The sequence below is a fragment of the Eleutherodactylus coqui genome, chromosome 6, assembly GCF_035609145.1.
Source record: "Eleutherodactylus coqui strain aEleCoq1 chromosome 6, aEleCoq1.hap1, whole genome shotgun sequence".
In the NCBI taxonomy this organism is placed as follows: Eukaryota; Metazoa; Chordata; class Amphibia; order Anura; family Eleutherodactylidae; genus Eleutherodactylus; species Eleutherodactylus coqui.
The window spans coordinates 71,054,099-71,072,236 of NC_089842.1; the positions used below are offsets into that span (position 1 = coordinate 71,054,099).

The 18,138-nt window shown below is 47.0% G+C and overlaps 1 protein-coding gene across 1 annotated transcript in view; it reads left to right on the forward strand.

Annotated features, from left to right (window-relative positions):
- LAYN (layilin) overlaps positions 1-18,138 on the forward strand; it is a 40,664-nt gene that overhangs the window by 13,685 nt on the left and 8,841 nt on the right. The window contains exons 3-4 of the mRNA XM_066606966.1: positions 6,338-6,495; positions 9,116-9,160. Coding sequence (XP_066463063.1) covers positions 6,338-6,495; positions 9,116-9,160 — 203 coding nt within the window. The remainder of the gene's footprint in view (positions 1-6,337; positions 6,496-9,115; positions 9,161-18,138) is intronic.

Here is an 18,138-nt window from a genome sequence, read left to right on the forward strand (position 1 = left end):
TATTGTTCCATCTCCCTATTTGCATATTACCCATAGGAGCATGATTGGCCTTATAAGTCTCCTCACTCGCTCACCGTGTAGGGGCTCTCCCTAAGGAGAAAGGATGGAGTTCTGGTGTGCTTGTGCAACCAGTGCTTCATTCAGTCTCCTCCTCACTGCAGGGGGTGCAGTAACTCCACAATGAGGAGGATGTTCTCAAATTTGGTGGGGGTCTCAGTGGTTAGGCCCCACCGATTAGAAAGTTATCACCTATCCACTTGAAATTCTGGTACAACCCCTTTAATAAATGATGACATTTTGTCTGCTTGTGATCTTAAAACAGAGTCCGCAATAATAATATATCACTTTAACAGATGCTCAGGGACTTTGTGTCCAGGGACCAGCCAGTCAACCGCACCGAATCAATATAAACCAACCTACTATAATAACGGCAACTTATTTATTATGTGCGGTCGTCCGTCATAACACAAGTCTATGTGAGTTGCACTCATATTTTATATCTTATTTTGTGAACTGTGACAAAACCAGATTTTTCACTGGAAGTTTCCAGTGAAATCAGGCGCCAGCCGCCATAACTACTTATCAACCCCCACGGGAGGAGGGTGATGAGAAAAGGGAGCCCCCTCCTGTCTAACTGCTTAAATGCCACGGGTGCTGGGGGTTAAAGCTAAATGTCTGGGTAGAAGCTCCATTGTTGCTGAGTGTAACACACAGCTAACATCCACTACATATGGAACAGGTTTATCCTCTGAGCCCCTCCATACACCTTGTACCATCCATCATAAATACACTGCAGATAGCATCAAGGGGTTAATTACAGATTATTTCTTAAGAAAGTGCAAATTCTTGTGATTAAGCCTATGGTACACATTAGGGCTCACTCTCACGGGTGTATGGGGGCTGCATATAATATTTTTCACGTGCGGAATGCGTATTACACAGTTAGCCACACATGAATTTAATTGCGTATTTGTAACCCACATAGACTATAATGTGTATTACTCACCAAAATGGGACAGGCTGCTATGTTTTTTACACGCGTGAAAAAAACGCATGTCTGAATCTCCCAATATAAATCAATGGGCTTTTAGCACTGTGTATAAAACACATGAGCATTACATACCTAACACACATACGCCCATGTGAGTGAGCCATAAGGCCTCATGTCTACGGGTGTATGTGTAAAACGCTGCGTGTAATTAGCTGTGTATCCACGCACATTGATTCTTTTTCCCAGCATATGATCACGTCTGTGTGTGCTTTTATATGCGTATGCCTGCGTACGTACTGCGTTTACACCACGTTTCAGGGCACGTGCAAAAAAGCGCAAAAAACTTCTTCCTGCTTTTCTTTCACTTCATTGCATTTCTCCTGGCAAAATGCGTTTTTACGCGCACCCATAGAGATCAATAGGGCTGTACGCACGTAATACGCAAAATAGATCATGCTGCAATTTTTTTTCTCACGCATATCGACACACAGTGTCCAGGCGCACATGTGCACGGATCAACAAAAATACATTGACTCCATTCATGAAAAAACGCCCGTGGATATGAGGCCTGGAGCTCTTATTGGTAGTCAGTCAGTGATCAAGTGTGTGTTTGATTCGCAGCCCCCAGTCCTGGGAGTCATACTGTACTTGAAGGAACAAAACTGAAGTGATAGAACCCATTAATCTCTAACAGATGCAGGTCCATTTTTGTGATGAAGATTTCCAAATCCTTAGCATAGACATAAAATTAAAGGGGTTGTGCAAAGTTAAAAGTTATCCCCCATCCACAGATTAGAGGATCATTTAATGCTGGTGAGGGTCTGAGCACTGTGCCCCTCACCGATCCTGAGAACACATATATCAGGAATAGCGCTCAAGGTATATGATTTTCAATATATTCAAAAATTGTTCAAAAAGTAGAGGAGACTCACCTGGTGCTTGGGGTCTTGTCCCCCCAATAAAGGAAGAAACCAACCGCTGCACCTCAGGGATCGATCTTCCACATAATCAATTCCAAGCAGATCCCTTCCTTTAACCATATAGAGCCTTCTGGTGAGCCGCAGAAACCTGAACACCAGGTTCAATACAGGAACCCAGGAAATGTGACCAGAGAGAAAACAACATATGTATTCTGCGCTCCTTATTGGATGGGATGTGTAACGAAACTTCTTCAATAATTCATGAGAAAAGCACTTACTTCGTGGGGAAGTCCCCTCCCTGGAGACCCCCCCTTTTGAATGAAACAGCCTTGAAATACCTCCCCAGGCGAGAAGTCCAATTCACGATCTTCCAAAATATATATAGGCACTAATTTATTAAACAAGCGAACAAACAAACAATTAAAACATAACATAAATAGAAAATATCCTGCACGATGCAACGCGTTTCGGGACAACAGCCCCCATTTTTCAAGCATCCTTATATGTTAATTTCCCTTTCTTAAATACGCTCTAGAGCTCTTCTGCCTCACGACGTGACTACGCGGTGACACCACACCACGACTTAACAGTTATTGCCACGGCCGACGTCACCAGGCGGTGACAAAACCACACACAATGTGTCCTACACATCTCACCTCAAAGGGATTACAACGTGATGACGCTAGAAGGAGTGATGCGTGCGCGTCATCACGTTTTATACTTATGCGTTCCAAATGACTGTCTGGAACACCAAGGCTACGCCTTTGTAAAAACACTTGCTTTCATGACCTTCTTGGAAAAGAAAAACATACATGCCTCCCTTTTCTAAACTCATAGAGCTGATAAGTTTAAAAGATGATGAATTACGTAACAATCCTTTTTTTTAAACCACATCGATTTTGACAATCTTTCATAATGTTATTAAAAAATAGGAAATCTAGAAACGCCTTCATATAAATGACCTGCATGGAAGCATATATAACACTATAATCATTGAACATAATCAGGAATGCTCCAATCAGTTACTAATCTTAAATCAAAAAATAAACAAATCTTGTTATTTGTATAGCACCAAGTTATTCTGCAGCGCTTTCAGGTAATTATTACTTATTACCCCCCACCAAGCTGGGTTCTCATTTTACCGACTTCGGAAGGATGGAAGGCTGAGTCAACCATGAGCCGGCTACCTGAACCATGCAGTGATTGAACTTGCAACCTTCAGGTCATGAGCGATAGCTTACACTCTGCGCCACATAATATATCACTAATTTAATCCTAATATAATTTTTTTTTTTTTTGTACATTTTTTTAAAAAACCGATTACCGTATAATTTATAATCTACAGCTAGGCAGAAGATTGGTAGGTCTGTACCTGAAAAATGGAGTTCCAGTCTTTACAAGAATTAATCAAAATATAATTTGGAGCTAAAAAGGACATTGGAAATACACATAACATACAATAATTGGACACACGTGAGCCATAAATTGTGCTTTGTATCTGTTGGCTGTTAGTATCTGATAGCTTTGGCCATTACAGTCGTACACAAGAGCCATGATTTCAGAAAATGACCACATGATGTAGAAGATAAACTATGGGTGTATTGCAAACTAATGTACCAGATCTGCTCAGAAAGCAACGCCAGACAGTGTCTAAAAATGCTGTGATATGTGCTTGCACAATACTTCCTCGGCTGGTATACAACCATTGTCCGGAGCAGTCAGCACTTACACTGAGTGGCCACTTTATTAGACACTGCATCTAGTAGCACATTGGACCTGCTGTGGCCTTTAGAATCACAGCAGTTTGTGGTGGCATAGATTCCACTGGGTGTTTAACTCATTCTGCAGGAATATTGGACAAGAAAGCGTCCTTGTAGTTAGGGCAAACTAGATGGAGGTACTGACATTCTCTGACCAGCTGACAGGAAGGGTTCATCTATTCATGCTGCTTGTGCCAAACTCTGACCTCCCATCAGCACGGTGCAACACAAGTGTGGATTCATCTGACCAGGTGATGATTTTCCATGTCTCAGTGGTCTAATTTTTGTGGTCTTTTGCCCACTTGAGTCTTGTCTTCCTGTTTCTCATAGACCGCAATGGTGCTGGAACTGGTCGTCTGCTGTCATAGCCCATCCATGTTAAGGAATGACAAGTCAGGAAGGGTATGGTTTCTCCTTAAGGAGAGAAGCTAGTCAGGAGACTTATAAAGCCATCCATGCTTCTCTAGGAAATTTATGGAAATGGGAAGATGGAACAATGCCTCTACAGCGCCATGTATTGGAAGGCAGCTTTCCTGCAAGTCAATCTCAAGCCTTTTAATAAGCCTTGTAACAGTGACCGGAATATAAGCCAAAGCCAGAGTGTTCTCCAGAAGGAAAAGATAAACTGTACACAGACAGGCTGTTTGGGGGGAAAGGGGTAATCCTAAAACAGCCAGTCTGCACTCTTTATCTTTTCCTTCTGGAGTAGCTCTGCCTTTGGATTCCCAGTCATTGTTGTTACAAGATTTGTTAAAAGGTCTGATATTGACCTGCAGGAATGTTGCCTTTCACTAGGTGGTGCTGCAGAGGCATTGTTCCATCTTCCACTTGCATAAAGCACTCATGTCAAACTTAAGGCCTATAGGCCAAATCCAACCCATCACTTCATCTTGCATGGCCCACCAGCTGTCCGGCAACTTAACTGCCATTCCACCCAACTAGCCTGCAGCTACAGTCTGGTGGTAGTAGTGCAGAGTCTGTGACCACTGACCTCTATCCCCACCCACACACACCCGGCATCAGCATGCGCCATCCTTTATGCAGTGTAGATGTCAAGCGGAGAGGTCAATATCACAGACTCAGCAATGGCTGCTGCCGCCCCTGGACCAGGACTTCAACATAGGTGAGCGAAATGCTTGTAGGGATGTTGCCCAACCGAGGCCAATAGAGGGGTTGCCCTTACTACTGGGACTACTATGGGGTCACTTATTACTACTGGGTCCAGAACAGGGGACGCTATTTCTACTGGGGACACTATAGAGGGTACTGTTACTACTGGGGCCACTATAGGGGGTCACTGTTACTACTGGGGCCACTATGAGGGTCTCTCTTACTACTAGGCCCACTATGGGAATAATTATTATTACTGAGTTCACTATGGCGGTCACTATTACTACTGGGGTCACTATGGCGGTCACTATTACTACTGGAGCCACAATGGGGGTCACTATTACTACTGGGGCCACGATAGGGGGACACTTGCTAAGGGGGCCACTATGGGGGTCACTATTTTTACTGGAGTCGCTATGGGGGTCAATATTACCAAATGGGCTTACAATTACAATCAGCCCTTTGAAGGCAACCATAAGGCTAATGTGGCTCTCTGTTAAAATGAGTTTGACTGCCCTGGCATATAGGAACAATAAGTTATGCGTTCGGACATGTTAGTTGGAGCACCAATTCTATTTCACTGCAATTTGCTTGACTGCACACCTGTTTGTCAGAACAGTTCTTGACATCCTCCTGTGATCCCTTTAGTTAACGAGTTGTTTATGTCCATAGGACCCACTTTTACTGGATGTTTTCCCTTGATTACGCCATTCTTAGAATACTCTCCACACTGCTGCATGAGAAAACCTGACACAGTTGGCAGCGAAATCCTGACTCCGGCTAGTCTAGCCACAATGCCCGGACCTTGTTATAAGTCGCTCAGTTGGCTGGACTTTTCCCATCTAATGTGGATTCACACTGAAACTGATCCACTGAAAATGTGTTCATTTTTATGCTGCACTCCGGGGTCACAGGACTAATTTCCAAACAGCGAAGTTCCAATCATATCTTTAAAAAAGAAAATGGCCATTCAGTGTATAATTGACCAGTGGAAGGAAAGGGTCTTCCATTATTTTAGTAAGGGTCCGTTTACACCAAACGATATATCATTTGAACAAGCGAATCATGTCAGAGTCCGCTCGTTCACTTGGGCGGCCTGTTTATACAGATACATCACTGGCTCGTTCAGATGAGAAGTCATTCAGTTGTTCACATTTGCTTTATAAGTGAGCGAGAACAACTGAACGATTGCTGTTTGAACTGAACAATTAGTGAACGAGCCAACGATGATTTTTATTTCTGCGTAAAATGAACGATGAGCAAAAAGCGAACTATTTATCATTTATCGTTCGGTCGTTGACTACATTTAGACTGAGCGATTATCGCTCACCTTCGCTCGTCTGAATGATTTTTTTGAACGATAATCGTTCCATGTAGAAGGGCCTTAAGAACATTATTGACTTTTTGTGTAAGTTTCAGTAACTTTCACTGAAAAAACCATATCCATGTACAATCCCAGGACTCCTCTAGAGCGGATAGTGTTACTTTTCTGGCGCACATGCAGGTTATAGTCTATTGCTACTATTTGTAAGAATTTTAAACTTTTCATTTGACAGGAACTGGTATGCGGATGAACCATCGTGTGGCAGTGAGGTCTGTGTAGTCATGTACTACCAGCCGTTTGCTCCCCCTGGTGTTGGTGGACGGTATATGTTCCAATGGAATGATGACCGATGCAACATGAAGAACAATTTCATATGTAAATATTCAGAAGGTCAGTCTTGTCTCGGTTATTATGAGAAATCATTAACATTTCATCCAATTCCATACCACTCCCTTGCTCACCGGTGTACAATCTTCAATACCATTCTGTGTGCCCCCAACCATCTGGTTAGAGACATGTGCCTGATGGCTGCTCGCATGGATTTTGTATGTGAGAGAGGAGTAGTGTGTAGCATGGGGCAAAGACATTATGTGGCAATCTCCAGGACCACCGTATATCAGCGCAACGAGGTCTCTCGACCCTTGTGTAGCTCTCCAGAAATGAGATAAGGTGGAGAAGCAGTCATGCATGAGAGCCACTATCTTCATTGTACTTTTATGGGGGCAATAAAACATTTCTCACGTAAACTACACTAAAGATTGCCGCATACATCATCTCTTTTCTGGAGTGTGAACAAGGGAGAGGGAGACCAGTATTCTCTCAATAGGTGCCAGTTCCACTTCAGAACTCCAACCTGTCAGATATTCAGGACATAATTTCTATATGCCATGGATGTCTTAGGTGGTAATACTACTTTAAGTTTTATTGTGGCTCTTGGGATTGATCCAAACTGAAACCATGGCCCTTAGAACAGAAAAGGTTGTTTATTTCTGCCCTGGATCCATGATTTCAAATCTGTGGCCCTCTATCTCTTAAGCAAACTTCAACACCCAGTATTACTTTATAACTACAGTCTGTCAGAGTTTGTTGGGAAAGTCAAAGCTGGATGGAGCAAAGTAGAGATATTCTTAATGAAAACCTGATCCAGAGCACAAGGGACCTCAGATTGGGCAGAATGTTCACCTTCCAACAAGACAATGACCCTAAGCATACAGCCAGGACAACACAGGAGTGGTTGAGGGACATCTCTGTGTTGTCCTTGAGGGTCCCACCAAAGCCCTGACCTGAACCTAATCAAACATCTCTGGAGAGACCTGAAAATGTCTGTCCACAGACAGTCCCCATCTAAACTGACACAACTTGGGAGGATCTGTAGAGAAGAATGGCAGAAAAACCCCAGATCCAGGTTGCAAACCTTGTAGCATCATATCCAAGAAGCCTGGAGACTGTACAGGATTATTGGGCGTTCACAGAAGAGTATAAAGTATTATTTGAAACCGTGATGGAAACAACCCAAAGTAAAATAAAGGAAACAACCCTTAAATTTGCTTCTGTTCGCGTTATTGATATACAGGGGGTCTGGAAAGTCTCCACACCCTTTCACTTGTTTACATTTTGTTATTTTGTGGCCTTGTTCAAATATAAAAAGAATTTAATTTTCCCCACATTAGTCTGCACAATACCCCATAATGACAAAGTGGAAACAATGTTAAAAATTTACAAAGATTTGTAAAAGTATTTAGAAACCTTAGGTATGACACTTAAAACTTAGCTCTGCGGCCTTCCATTTTGCTTGATCATCTTTGAGATGTTTCTTCACCTTGACTGGAGTCACCTGTGGTAAATTCAGTTAACTAGGCATAATTTTAAAAGACACACACCTGTCTATGTAAGGTGTCACAGCTCACAATGTATATCCGAGCAAAACCAAGCCATGAGGAGGAAAGAACTGCCTTTAGAGCTCAGAGATAGGATTGTGTTTAGGTACAGATCTGGAGAAGACTACAAAAAGTTCCCAAGAGCACAGTGGCCTCCATAATTCTTTAATGGAAGAGGAGGGGAACAACCAGGGCTCTTCCTAGACCTGGCTGAACCACCAAACTAAGTAATCGGGGGAGAAGGGCCAATGGTCACACTGAATGTACTGCAAACATTCTGTGTACAGATGGGAGAAACTTCCAGAAGGTCACTGCAGCACTGCACCAATCTAGGCAGAGTGGCCAGACAGTAGCATCTCCTCAGTAAAAGACACATGACAGCCTGCCTGAATTTTGGCATAAAGCACTTGAAGGGCTCTCAGACTGAGAAACAAGATCCTTGACTTAAACCCAATCAAATATCTCTGTAGAGACCAGAAAATGTCTGTCCCCAGACAGCCCCCATCCAACCTGAAAGAGCTGGAGAGGATCTGCAGAGAAGAATAGCAAAAACCCCCAAATCCAGGTGTGTAAACCTTATGGCATCATACTCAAGAAGAATGGAGGCTGTAATCACTGCTAAAGGTGCTTCAACTAAGTACTGAGCACAGGGTGTGAATACTTATGTCAATGCAAAATGTTAGTTCTTATTTTTTTATAATTTTCAAAGATTTGTAGCATTCTGTATTCACTTTGTCATTATGCAGTATTAAGTGCAAAATGATTGGGAAACCTGACTTTATTTTTTTAATTGCACAAGGCCAAAACATAATAAAATGTAAAAGGGCCTGAAGACTTTCCGAACCCATTGTATATATGTTCAGTACTTGAGAATTTAACATTTCTGCATCCTTTTCAATTATCCCATGAAAGCGGTCACAAACTGGGGGGGCTTGGATAGATATGCATGAAAATGGGCATGCTGAGGAAGTTTTGTAGGCTTTCCTATGCAAATCTGTGTGGGGCTTAAAAATGTCTTGTGAATCGGGATGCAAATGCTGGGAGGTATGTACATAGAACATCACTGTAGAGCGTAATATAATCCGCCTTGACTAGGAATCTGGTTTTAAAACTTGTGTCTTTTCTTTATTTAGCAGTGAAGTCAACACATCCCCCCATTCGGAATGGGTCATCGGCTGGTAAGTATGTGAAAACTAATCACATCATGTGTGCTCTTTTTATTGCAGTAGAGAGAACTTTCCCACATACATTAAAGGGGTTGTCCCGCGCCGAAACGGGTTTTTTTTTTTTCAACCCCCCCCCCCCCGTTCAGCGCGAGACAACCCCGATGCAGGGAAGTAAAGAAAGTTTACCGGAGCGCTTACCTTAATCCCCGCGCTCCGGTGACTTCAATACTTACCGCTGAAGATGGCCGCCGGGATCCTCTGTCTCCGTGGACCGCAGCTCTTCTGTGCGGTCCATTGCCGATTCCAGCCTCCTGATTGGCTGGAATCGGCACGTGACGGGGCGGAGCTACACGGAGCCGCTCTCTGGCACGAGCGGCTCCATAGAAGACTGCAGAAGACCCGGACTGCGCAAGCGCGGCTAATTTGGCCATCGGAGGGCGAAAATTAGTCGGCTCCATGGGAACGAGGACGCTAGCAATGGAGCAGGTAAGTAAAAAACTTTTTATAACTTCTGTATGGCTCATAATTAATGCACAATGTATATTACAAAGTGCATTAATATGGCCATACAGAAGTGTATAGACCCACTTGCTGCCGCGGGACAACCCCTTTAATGATTTGTTTTTGTATAATTAAAGGGAATCTGCCTCAATGTTCTTGCTGTCCGAACCAGACAGATATGCATTTAGCACAGATATGGCATTTCAGAATAAAAGCACAGTTTGACTATCGATCCAAGCTCCGAGTCATGGAAGCCGTCTGCGTTGGCCTCTCCCTGTAGACTGATGGCTCTCTCCTCTTTTGTGCAGGGCTGTATTTACTCTTAGACACCGGAAGTCCAGTGCCTAGGGCGGCTCCAGGCCAGCTGATTTTTTTTTTAATTACTTTATTTTTAAGCCCCTCCTTGCTGGCCTTACAAGCAATATTGCCAGCGGAGGACGTTGTTCACTCATGGCCACACTGACAGCATAGTTTCAATCAGTTTTTTTGTAAAGAGTTCTAGTTTCTTCTCTAAAGAACTCAGTGTTGCTTCAGGGATGCCCCTAACCTCTCCCTCTTGGATCCTCTACTACACAAAAGCACACTAGAGTGGAGGAGGTGGGAGGATGAATCTGGGTGCACATACCGCCTTCCATGCGTTTTTACAGCAGCGCAGAGCTCTTTACAGAAGACTAGAGCTCTTTGCAGTACAGAGTGTGCTGGAGGGGTGGTGGTGAGGAGGGGGTTAAAATAAAGCTACAACAATTTTGATTAAAAATATGAAATGTTTAATGCATGTTACAAAGTGCCTAGTATTATTTGGGGGAGGTGGTCAGGAGCACAGAGTGACTGCTAGTACTTGAGGAGATGTGTTAGTGGCATAGGGGACTACCATAAGCAGGGCCTCATAGACTGCTTTTTACTTTATGAGTGAACCAAGTTCGCAAGGTCAAGTCCCCAGTGGGGACTGAAAAAAAATGGAAAACTAAGTCAAACAAGTTTCATTAGATATTTGAAAAAATAAAAAGTAGTAAAATATTTCCTATTATCAATCCTGCATTGCACTATTTTTAATATACATATGCAGTAGAAAGCTCTGACATTGGAGCTGTTTCTTCTGCATAGTGAAATATTCATATACAGAACCGCCTCTGACATCAGAGCTCTCCTCTGTATAGTGTTAGAAACGTATCGGACCTCGCCCGACATGGGAGTTGTGCAAGGGAAATCACAATGTCGGACGAGGTCCAACACTGGATTGGAAAGGGTTATTAGGGATGTATTCAGGCTTCGTGCCAGGGCAGCATGAACTGTACACTACCTTCAATAGTTTTAGAACTCTTCCATTTTTGCAGTAATTTCTGACATTAACACAATTAAGATCCAGCAAATAATGTGAAATGGTTCAAAAGTAAGTTAAAAACATAGAAATATTATAAAATGTTAACCTGAAGCACAACAGAAGTCTGATTTTATGATTTTAATTAAAGGGCCTTTTTTCAGGGAACATATCAAGGACGGCTGCTCTGTAGTACAGAAAGCAAATTGTGGTTTGAAATGGGATGCAAACTATTCCCAATGGTGTCTCAATGTTTGTAGATTATTTGTAAACCCTCTGATTCTATATAACCAGTGTTGGAACAGACTGCATTACAATAACCTCTAGGGAAGGATTTGGACAGATTTACTCTTCAGGACAGAACACATTGCTATCATAATGGCAAGAAAAAGACAATTAACCAAAGAAGACAGAGCATTATAACTAGAGATGAGCGAGCACCAAAATGCTCGGGTGCTCGTTACTCGAGACGAACTTTTCGCGATGCTCGAGGGTTCGTTTCGAGTAACGAACCCCATTGAAGTCAATGGGCGACTCGAGCATTTTTGTATATCGCCGATGCTCGCTAAGGTTTTCATTTGTGAAAATCGGGGCAATTCAAGAAAGTGATGGGAACGACACAGAAACGGATAGGGCAGGCGAGGGGCTACATGTTGGGCTGCATCTCAAGTTCCCAGGTCCCACTATTAAGCCACAATGCTGCCAATTCCCCCCCCCCCCCACGACCCACTGTCCACAGCGCACACCAAACTGTCCCTGCCCAGCCTTCAGCTGCCCACATGCCACGCCACCCTCATGTCCATTTATAAGGGCGTCTGCCACAGGAAAAGCAGGCACACACTGCAGAGGGTTGGCACGGCTAGGCAGCGACCCTCTTTAAAAGGGGCGGGGCGATAGCCCACAATGCTGTACAGAAGCAATGAGAAATCCAATCCTGTGCCACCTCCATCTGGAGCTGCACACGTGGGCATAGCAATGGGGAACCTATGTGCCACACACTATTCATTCTGTCAAGGTGTCTGCACGCCCCAGTCAGACCGCGGTTTTTTATAAATAGTCACAGGCACGTACAACTCCGCAATGGGAATTCCGTGTTCACCCACAGCATGGGTAGCTCCCTGGAACCCACCCGCTGTACATAAATGTATCCCATTGCAGTGCCCATCACAGCTGAGGTAGTAATGTCGTGCTTAATGCAGGTGGGCTTCGGCCCACACTGCATGCCCCAGTCAGACTGGGGTTCTTTAGAAGTGGAAACAGATGCATTTACAACTCCGTGTGGACCGACAGCATGGGTGGGTGCCAGGAAGCCACCGGCGGTACATAAAAATATCCCATTGCAGTGCCCATCACAGCTGAGGTAGTAATGTCATGTTTAATGCAGGTGGGCTTCGGCCCACACTGCATGCCCCAGTCAGACTGGGGTTCTTTAGAAGTGGAAACAGATGCATTTACAACTCCCTGTGGACCCACAGCATGGGTGGGTGCCAGGAAGCCACCGGCGGTACATAAAAATATCCCATTGCAGTGCCCATCACAGCTGAGGTAGTAATGTCATGTTTAATGCAGGTGGGCTTCGGCCCACACTGCATGCCCCAGTCAGACTGGGGTTCTTTAGAAGTGGAAACAGATGCATTTACAACTCCGTGTGGACCGACAGCATGGGTGGGTGCCAGGAAGCCACCGGCGGTACATAAAAATATCCCATTGCATTGCCCAACACAGCTGAGGTAGTAATGTCATGTTTAATGCAGGTGGGCTTCGGCCCACACTGCATGCCCCAGTCAGACTGGGGTTCTTTAGAAGTGGAAACAGATGCATTTACAACTCCGTGTGGACCGACAGCATGGGTGGGTGCCAGGAAGCCACCGGCGGTACATAAAAATATCCCATTGCATTGCCCATCACAGCGGATGTAACGTCAGCTGTAATGCAGGTGGGCTAAAAATTCATTTGATTACACTGTAGACGAGGGCCCACAAAAATTGCTGTATCAACAGTACTAATGTACATCAGAAAAATTGGCCATGGCCAACCAAGAGGGCAGGTGAAACCCATTAATCGCTTTGGTTAATGTGGCTTAATTGGTAACTAGGCCAGGAGGCAGCCCAGTTAAACTAAAAATTGTTGGAGGTGAAAGTTTCAACGCTTTAATGAGCATTGAAACGTATAAAAATTGTTTCGAAAAATTATATGACTGAGCCTTGTGGGCCTAAGAAAAATTGCCTGTTCGGCGTGATTATGTGAGGTTTCAGGAGGAGGAGCAGGAGGAGGAGGAGGAATATTATACACAGATTGATGAAGCGAAAAGGTCCCCGTTTTTGATGGGGATAGAGAACGATGCTTCCATCCGCGGGTGCAGCCTACATATTGCTTAGGTATCGCTGCTGTCCGCTGGTGGAGAAGAGAAGTCTGGGGAAATCCAGGCTTTGTTCATCTTGATGAGTGTTAGCCTGTCGGCACTGTCGGTTGACAGGCGGGTACGCTTATCTGTGATGATTCCCCCAGCCGCACTAAACACCCTCTCTGACAAGACGCTAGCCGCAGGACAAGCAAGCACCTCCAGGGCATACAGCGCGAGTTCAGGCCACGTGTCCAGCTTCGACACCCAGTAGTTGTAGGGGGCAGAGGCGTCACGGAGGACGGTCGTGCGATCGGCTACGTACTCCCTCACCATCCTTTTACAGTGCTCCCGCCGACTCAGCCGTGACTGGGGAGCGGTGACACAGTCTTGCTGGGGAGCCATAAAGCTGTCAAGGGCCTTAAAGAGTGTTGGCCTGCCTGTGCTGTACATCCTGCCTGATCTCCGCGCCTCCCCTGCTACCTGGCCCTCGGAACTGCGCCTTCGGCCACTAGCGCTGTCGGATGGGAATTTTACCATCAGTTTGTCCGCCAGGGTCCTGTGGTATAGCAACACTCTCGAACCCCTTTCCTCTTCGGGTATGAGAGTGGAAAGGTTCTCCTTATACCGTGGGTCGAGCAGTGTGTACACCCAGTAATCTGTAGTGGCCAGAATGCGTGTAACGCGAGGGTCACGAGAAAGGCATCCTAACATGAAGTCAGCCATGTGTGCCAGGGTACCTGTACGCAACACATGGCTGTCCTCACTAGGAAGATCACTTTCAGGATCCTCCTCCTCCTCCTCAGGCCATACACGCTGAAAGGATGACAGGCCAGCAGCATGTCTACCCTCACCAGTGGGCCAAGCTGTGTCTTCCCCCTCCTCCTCATCTTCCTCCTCCTCCTCCTCCTCCTCCTCACCGCGCTGAGATATAGACAGGAGGGTGCTCTGACTATCCAGCGACATACTGTCTTCCCCCGGCTCTGTTTCCGAGTGCAAAGCGTCTGCCTTTATGCTTTGCAGGAAACTTCTCAAGAGGCATAGCAAAGGAATGGTGACGCTAATGATTGCAGCATCGCCACTCACCACCTGGGTTGACTCCTCAAAGTTTCCAAGGACCTGGTAGATGTCTGCCAACCAGGCCCACTCTTCTGAAAATAATTGAGGAGGCTGACTCCCACTGCGCCGCCCATGTTGGAGTTGGTATTCCACTATAGCTCTACGCTGCTCATAGAGCCTGGCCAACATGTGGAGCGTAGAGTTCCACCGTGTGGGCACGTCGCACAGCAGTCGGTGCACTGGCAGATTAAACCGATGTTGCAGGGTGCGCAGGGTGGCAGCGTCCGTGTGGGACTTGCGGAAATGTGCGCAGAGCCGGCGCACCTTTCCGAGCAGGTCTGACAAGCGAGGGTAGCTTTTCAGAAAGCGCTGAACCACCAAATTAAAGACGTGGGCCAGGCATGGCACGTGCGTGAGGCTGCCGAGCTGCAGAGCCGCCACCAGGTTACGGCCGTTGTCACACACAACCATGCCCGGTTGGACGCTCAGCGGCGCAAGCCAGCGGTCGGTCTGCTCTGTCAGACCCTGCAGCAGTTCGTGGGCCGTGTGCCTCTTATCTCCTAAGCTGAGTAGTTTCAGCACGGCCTGCTGACGCTTGCCCACCGCTGTGCTGCCACGCCGCGCGACACCGACTGCTGGCGACGTGCTGCTGCTGACACATCTTGATTGCGAGACAGAGGTTGCGGAGGAGGAGGAGGGTGGTTTAGTGGAGGAAGCATACACCGCCGCAGATACCACCACCGAGCTGTGGCCCGCAATTCTGGGGGTGGGTAGGACGTGAGCGGTCCCAGGCTCTGACTCTGTCCCAGCCTCCACTAAATTCACCCAATGTGCCGTCAGGGAGATGTAGTGGCCCTGCCCGCCTGTGCTTGTCCACGTGTCCGTTGTTAAGTGGACCTTGGCAGTAACCGCGTTGGTGAGGGCGCGTACAATGTTGCGGGAGACGTGGTCGTGCAGGGCTGGGACGGCACATCGGGAAAAGTAGTGGCGACTGGGAACTGAGTAGCGCGGGGCCGCCGCCGCCATCATACTTTTGAAGGACTCCGTTTCCACAACCCTATACGGCAGCATCTCCAGGCTGATAAATTTTGCTATGTGCACGTTTAACGCTTGAGCGTGCGGGTGCGTGGCGGCGTACTTGCGCTTGCGCTCAAACACTTGCGCTAGCGACGGCTGGACGGTGTGCTGAGAGACATTGGTGGATGGGGCCGAGGACAGCGGAGGTGAGGGTGTGGGTGCAGGCCAGGAGACGGTAGTGCCTGTGTCCTCAGAGCGGGGTTGGATCTCAGTGGCAGGTTGGGGCACAGGGGGAGAGGCAGCGGTGCAAACCGGAGGCGGTGAACGGCCTTCGTCCCACCTTGTGGGGTGCTTGGCTATCATATGTCTGCGCATGCTGGTGGTGGTGAGGCTGGTGGTGGTGGCTCCCCGGCTGATCTTGGCGCGACAAAGGTTGCACACCACTGTTCGTCGGTCGTCTGCACTCTCAGTGAAAAACTGCCAGACCTTTGAGCACCTCGGCCTCTGCAGGGTGGCATGGCGCGAGGGGGCGCTTTGGGAAACAGTTGGTGGATTATTCGGTCTGGCCCTGCCTCTACCCTTGGACACCGCACTGCCTCTTGCAACCTGCCCTGCTGCTGCCCTTGCCTCCCCCTCTGAATACCTGTCCTCAGTAGGCGTAGCAAACCAGGTGGGGTCAGTCACCTCATCGTCCTGCTGCTCTTCCTCAGAATCCTCGGTGCGCTCCTCCCTCGGACTTAATGCCCTTACTACTACCTCACTGATAGACAACTGTGTCTCATCGTCATCGGCCTCCTCACCCACTGAAAGGTCTTGAGACAGTTGCCGGAAGTCCCCAGCCTCATCCCCCGGACCCCGGGAACTTTGCAATGGTTGGGCATCAGTGACGATAAACTCCTCTGGTGGGAGAGGAACCACTGCTGCCCAATCTGAGCAGGGGCCCGAGAACAGTTCCTGGGAGTCTGCCTGCTCCTCAGAATGTCTCATTTTCATGGAGTGAGGAGGCTGGGAGGAAGGAGGAGCAGCAGCAAGAGGATTCTGAGTTGCAGCAGTGGACGGCGCAGAACTCTGGGTGGACGATAGGTTGCTGGAAGCACTTTCTGCCATCCACGACAGGACCTGCTCACACTGCTCATTTTCTAATAAGGGTCTACCGCGTGGACCCATTAAATGTGCTATGAATGTGGGGACGCCAGAAACGTGCCTCTCTCCTAATCCCGCAGCAGTCGGCTGCGATACACCTGGATCAGGAGCTCGGCCTGTGCCCACACCCGGACTAGGGCCTCCGCGTCCTCGGCTGCGCCCACGTCCTCTAGGCCTACCCCTACCCCTCAGCATGCTGTATTACCAGGAATGCAGAAACACAACACTGTAATTTAATGTGCCGCTTATTGGCCTGTGGTTGTAGGCTGAGTTCGCTTACGGAACGCCAGGAAATAATTTTGCGCACGCCTGCTGTAACACTTAGCTGGCTGCGTATTTATTTGGAGAACTAGAACCCGCAGCAGACACAGACCCAGAACACTGAGCAGAGTGACAGGCAGGCCAAATAGTTTTTTTTCAAATATTTTTTTCAAAAGGACCACTGCGTATATTCAATCTATATATGTCTTCTGGCCCTGCCTACACAATTCTGTCCCTGATGTGTGTGTCACGGAACTGCAGTGTTGCACTGTTATTAAGTGCAACAGAGCGGTGATTTCAGAGCCAGGAAATAATTTGGCGCACGCCTGCTGTAACACTTAGCTGGCTGCCTATATATTTGGAGAACTACAACCCGCAGCAGACACAGACCCAGAACACTGAGCAGAGTGACAGGCAGGCCAACTAGTTTTTTTTCAAATATTTTTTTCAAAAGGACCACTGCGTATATTCAATCTATAATATATGTCTTCTGGCCCTGCCTACACAATTCTATCCCTGGAGTATTACTGCAGGGCGCAATGCTCTGCACGGCCGATATACCAAAAAAAAAAAAATGTTCAACACTGCTAAAAGCAGCCTCCACAGTACTGCACACGGTTAGATGTGGCCCTAAGAAGGACCGTTGGGGTTCTTGAAGCCTACACTAACTCCTAACACTCTCCCTGCCTAACCACCACTTCTGTCCCTGTAGTATTACTGCAGGGCGCAATGCTCTGCACGGCCGATATACCAAAAAAAAAAAAATGTGCAACACTGCTAAAAGCAGCCTCCACACTACTGCACACTGTTAGATGTGGCCCTAAGAAGGACCGTTGGGGTTCTTGAAGCCTACACTAACTCCTAACGCTCTCCCTACAGCAGCTCCAACACTATAGCACTGTCCCTCAGCTATCTCACAACGCATCTGTGGCGAGCCGCGGGAGGGGCCGATTTATATACTCGGGTGACACCTGATCTCGCCAGCCACTCACTGCAGGGGGGTGGTATAGGGCTTGAACGACGCAGGGGGAAGTTGTAATGCCTTCCCTGTCTTTCAATTGGCCAGAAAAGCGCGCTAACGTCTCAGAGATGAAAGTGAAAGTAACTCGAACATCGCGTGGTACTCGTTACGAGTAACGAGCATCTCGAACACGCTAATACTCGAACGAGTATCAAGCTCGGACGAGTACGTTTGCTCATCTCTAATTATAACCCTTAGAACTGCAGGTCTGTCCTACAGAGAAATTGCCAAGAAAGCCAAGGTGGCAGTCCGTACAGTTTCTTATACCATCAAAAGGCACTTGGAAACTGGAGTCAACAGTTTGTGTGATCAGCGCTTCACAGCACAAA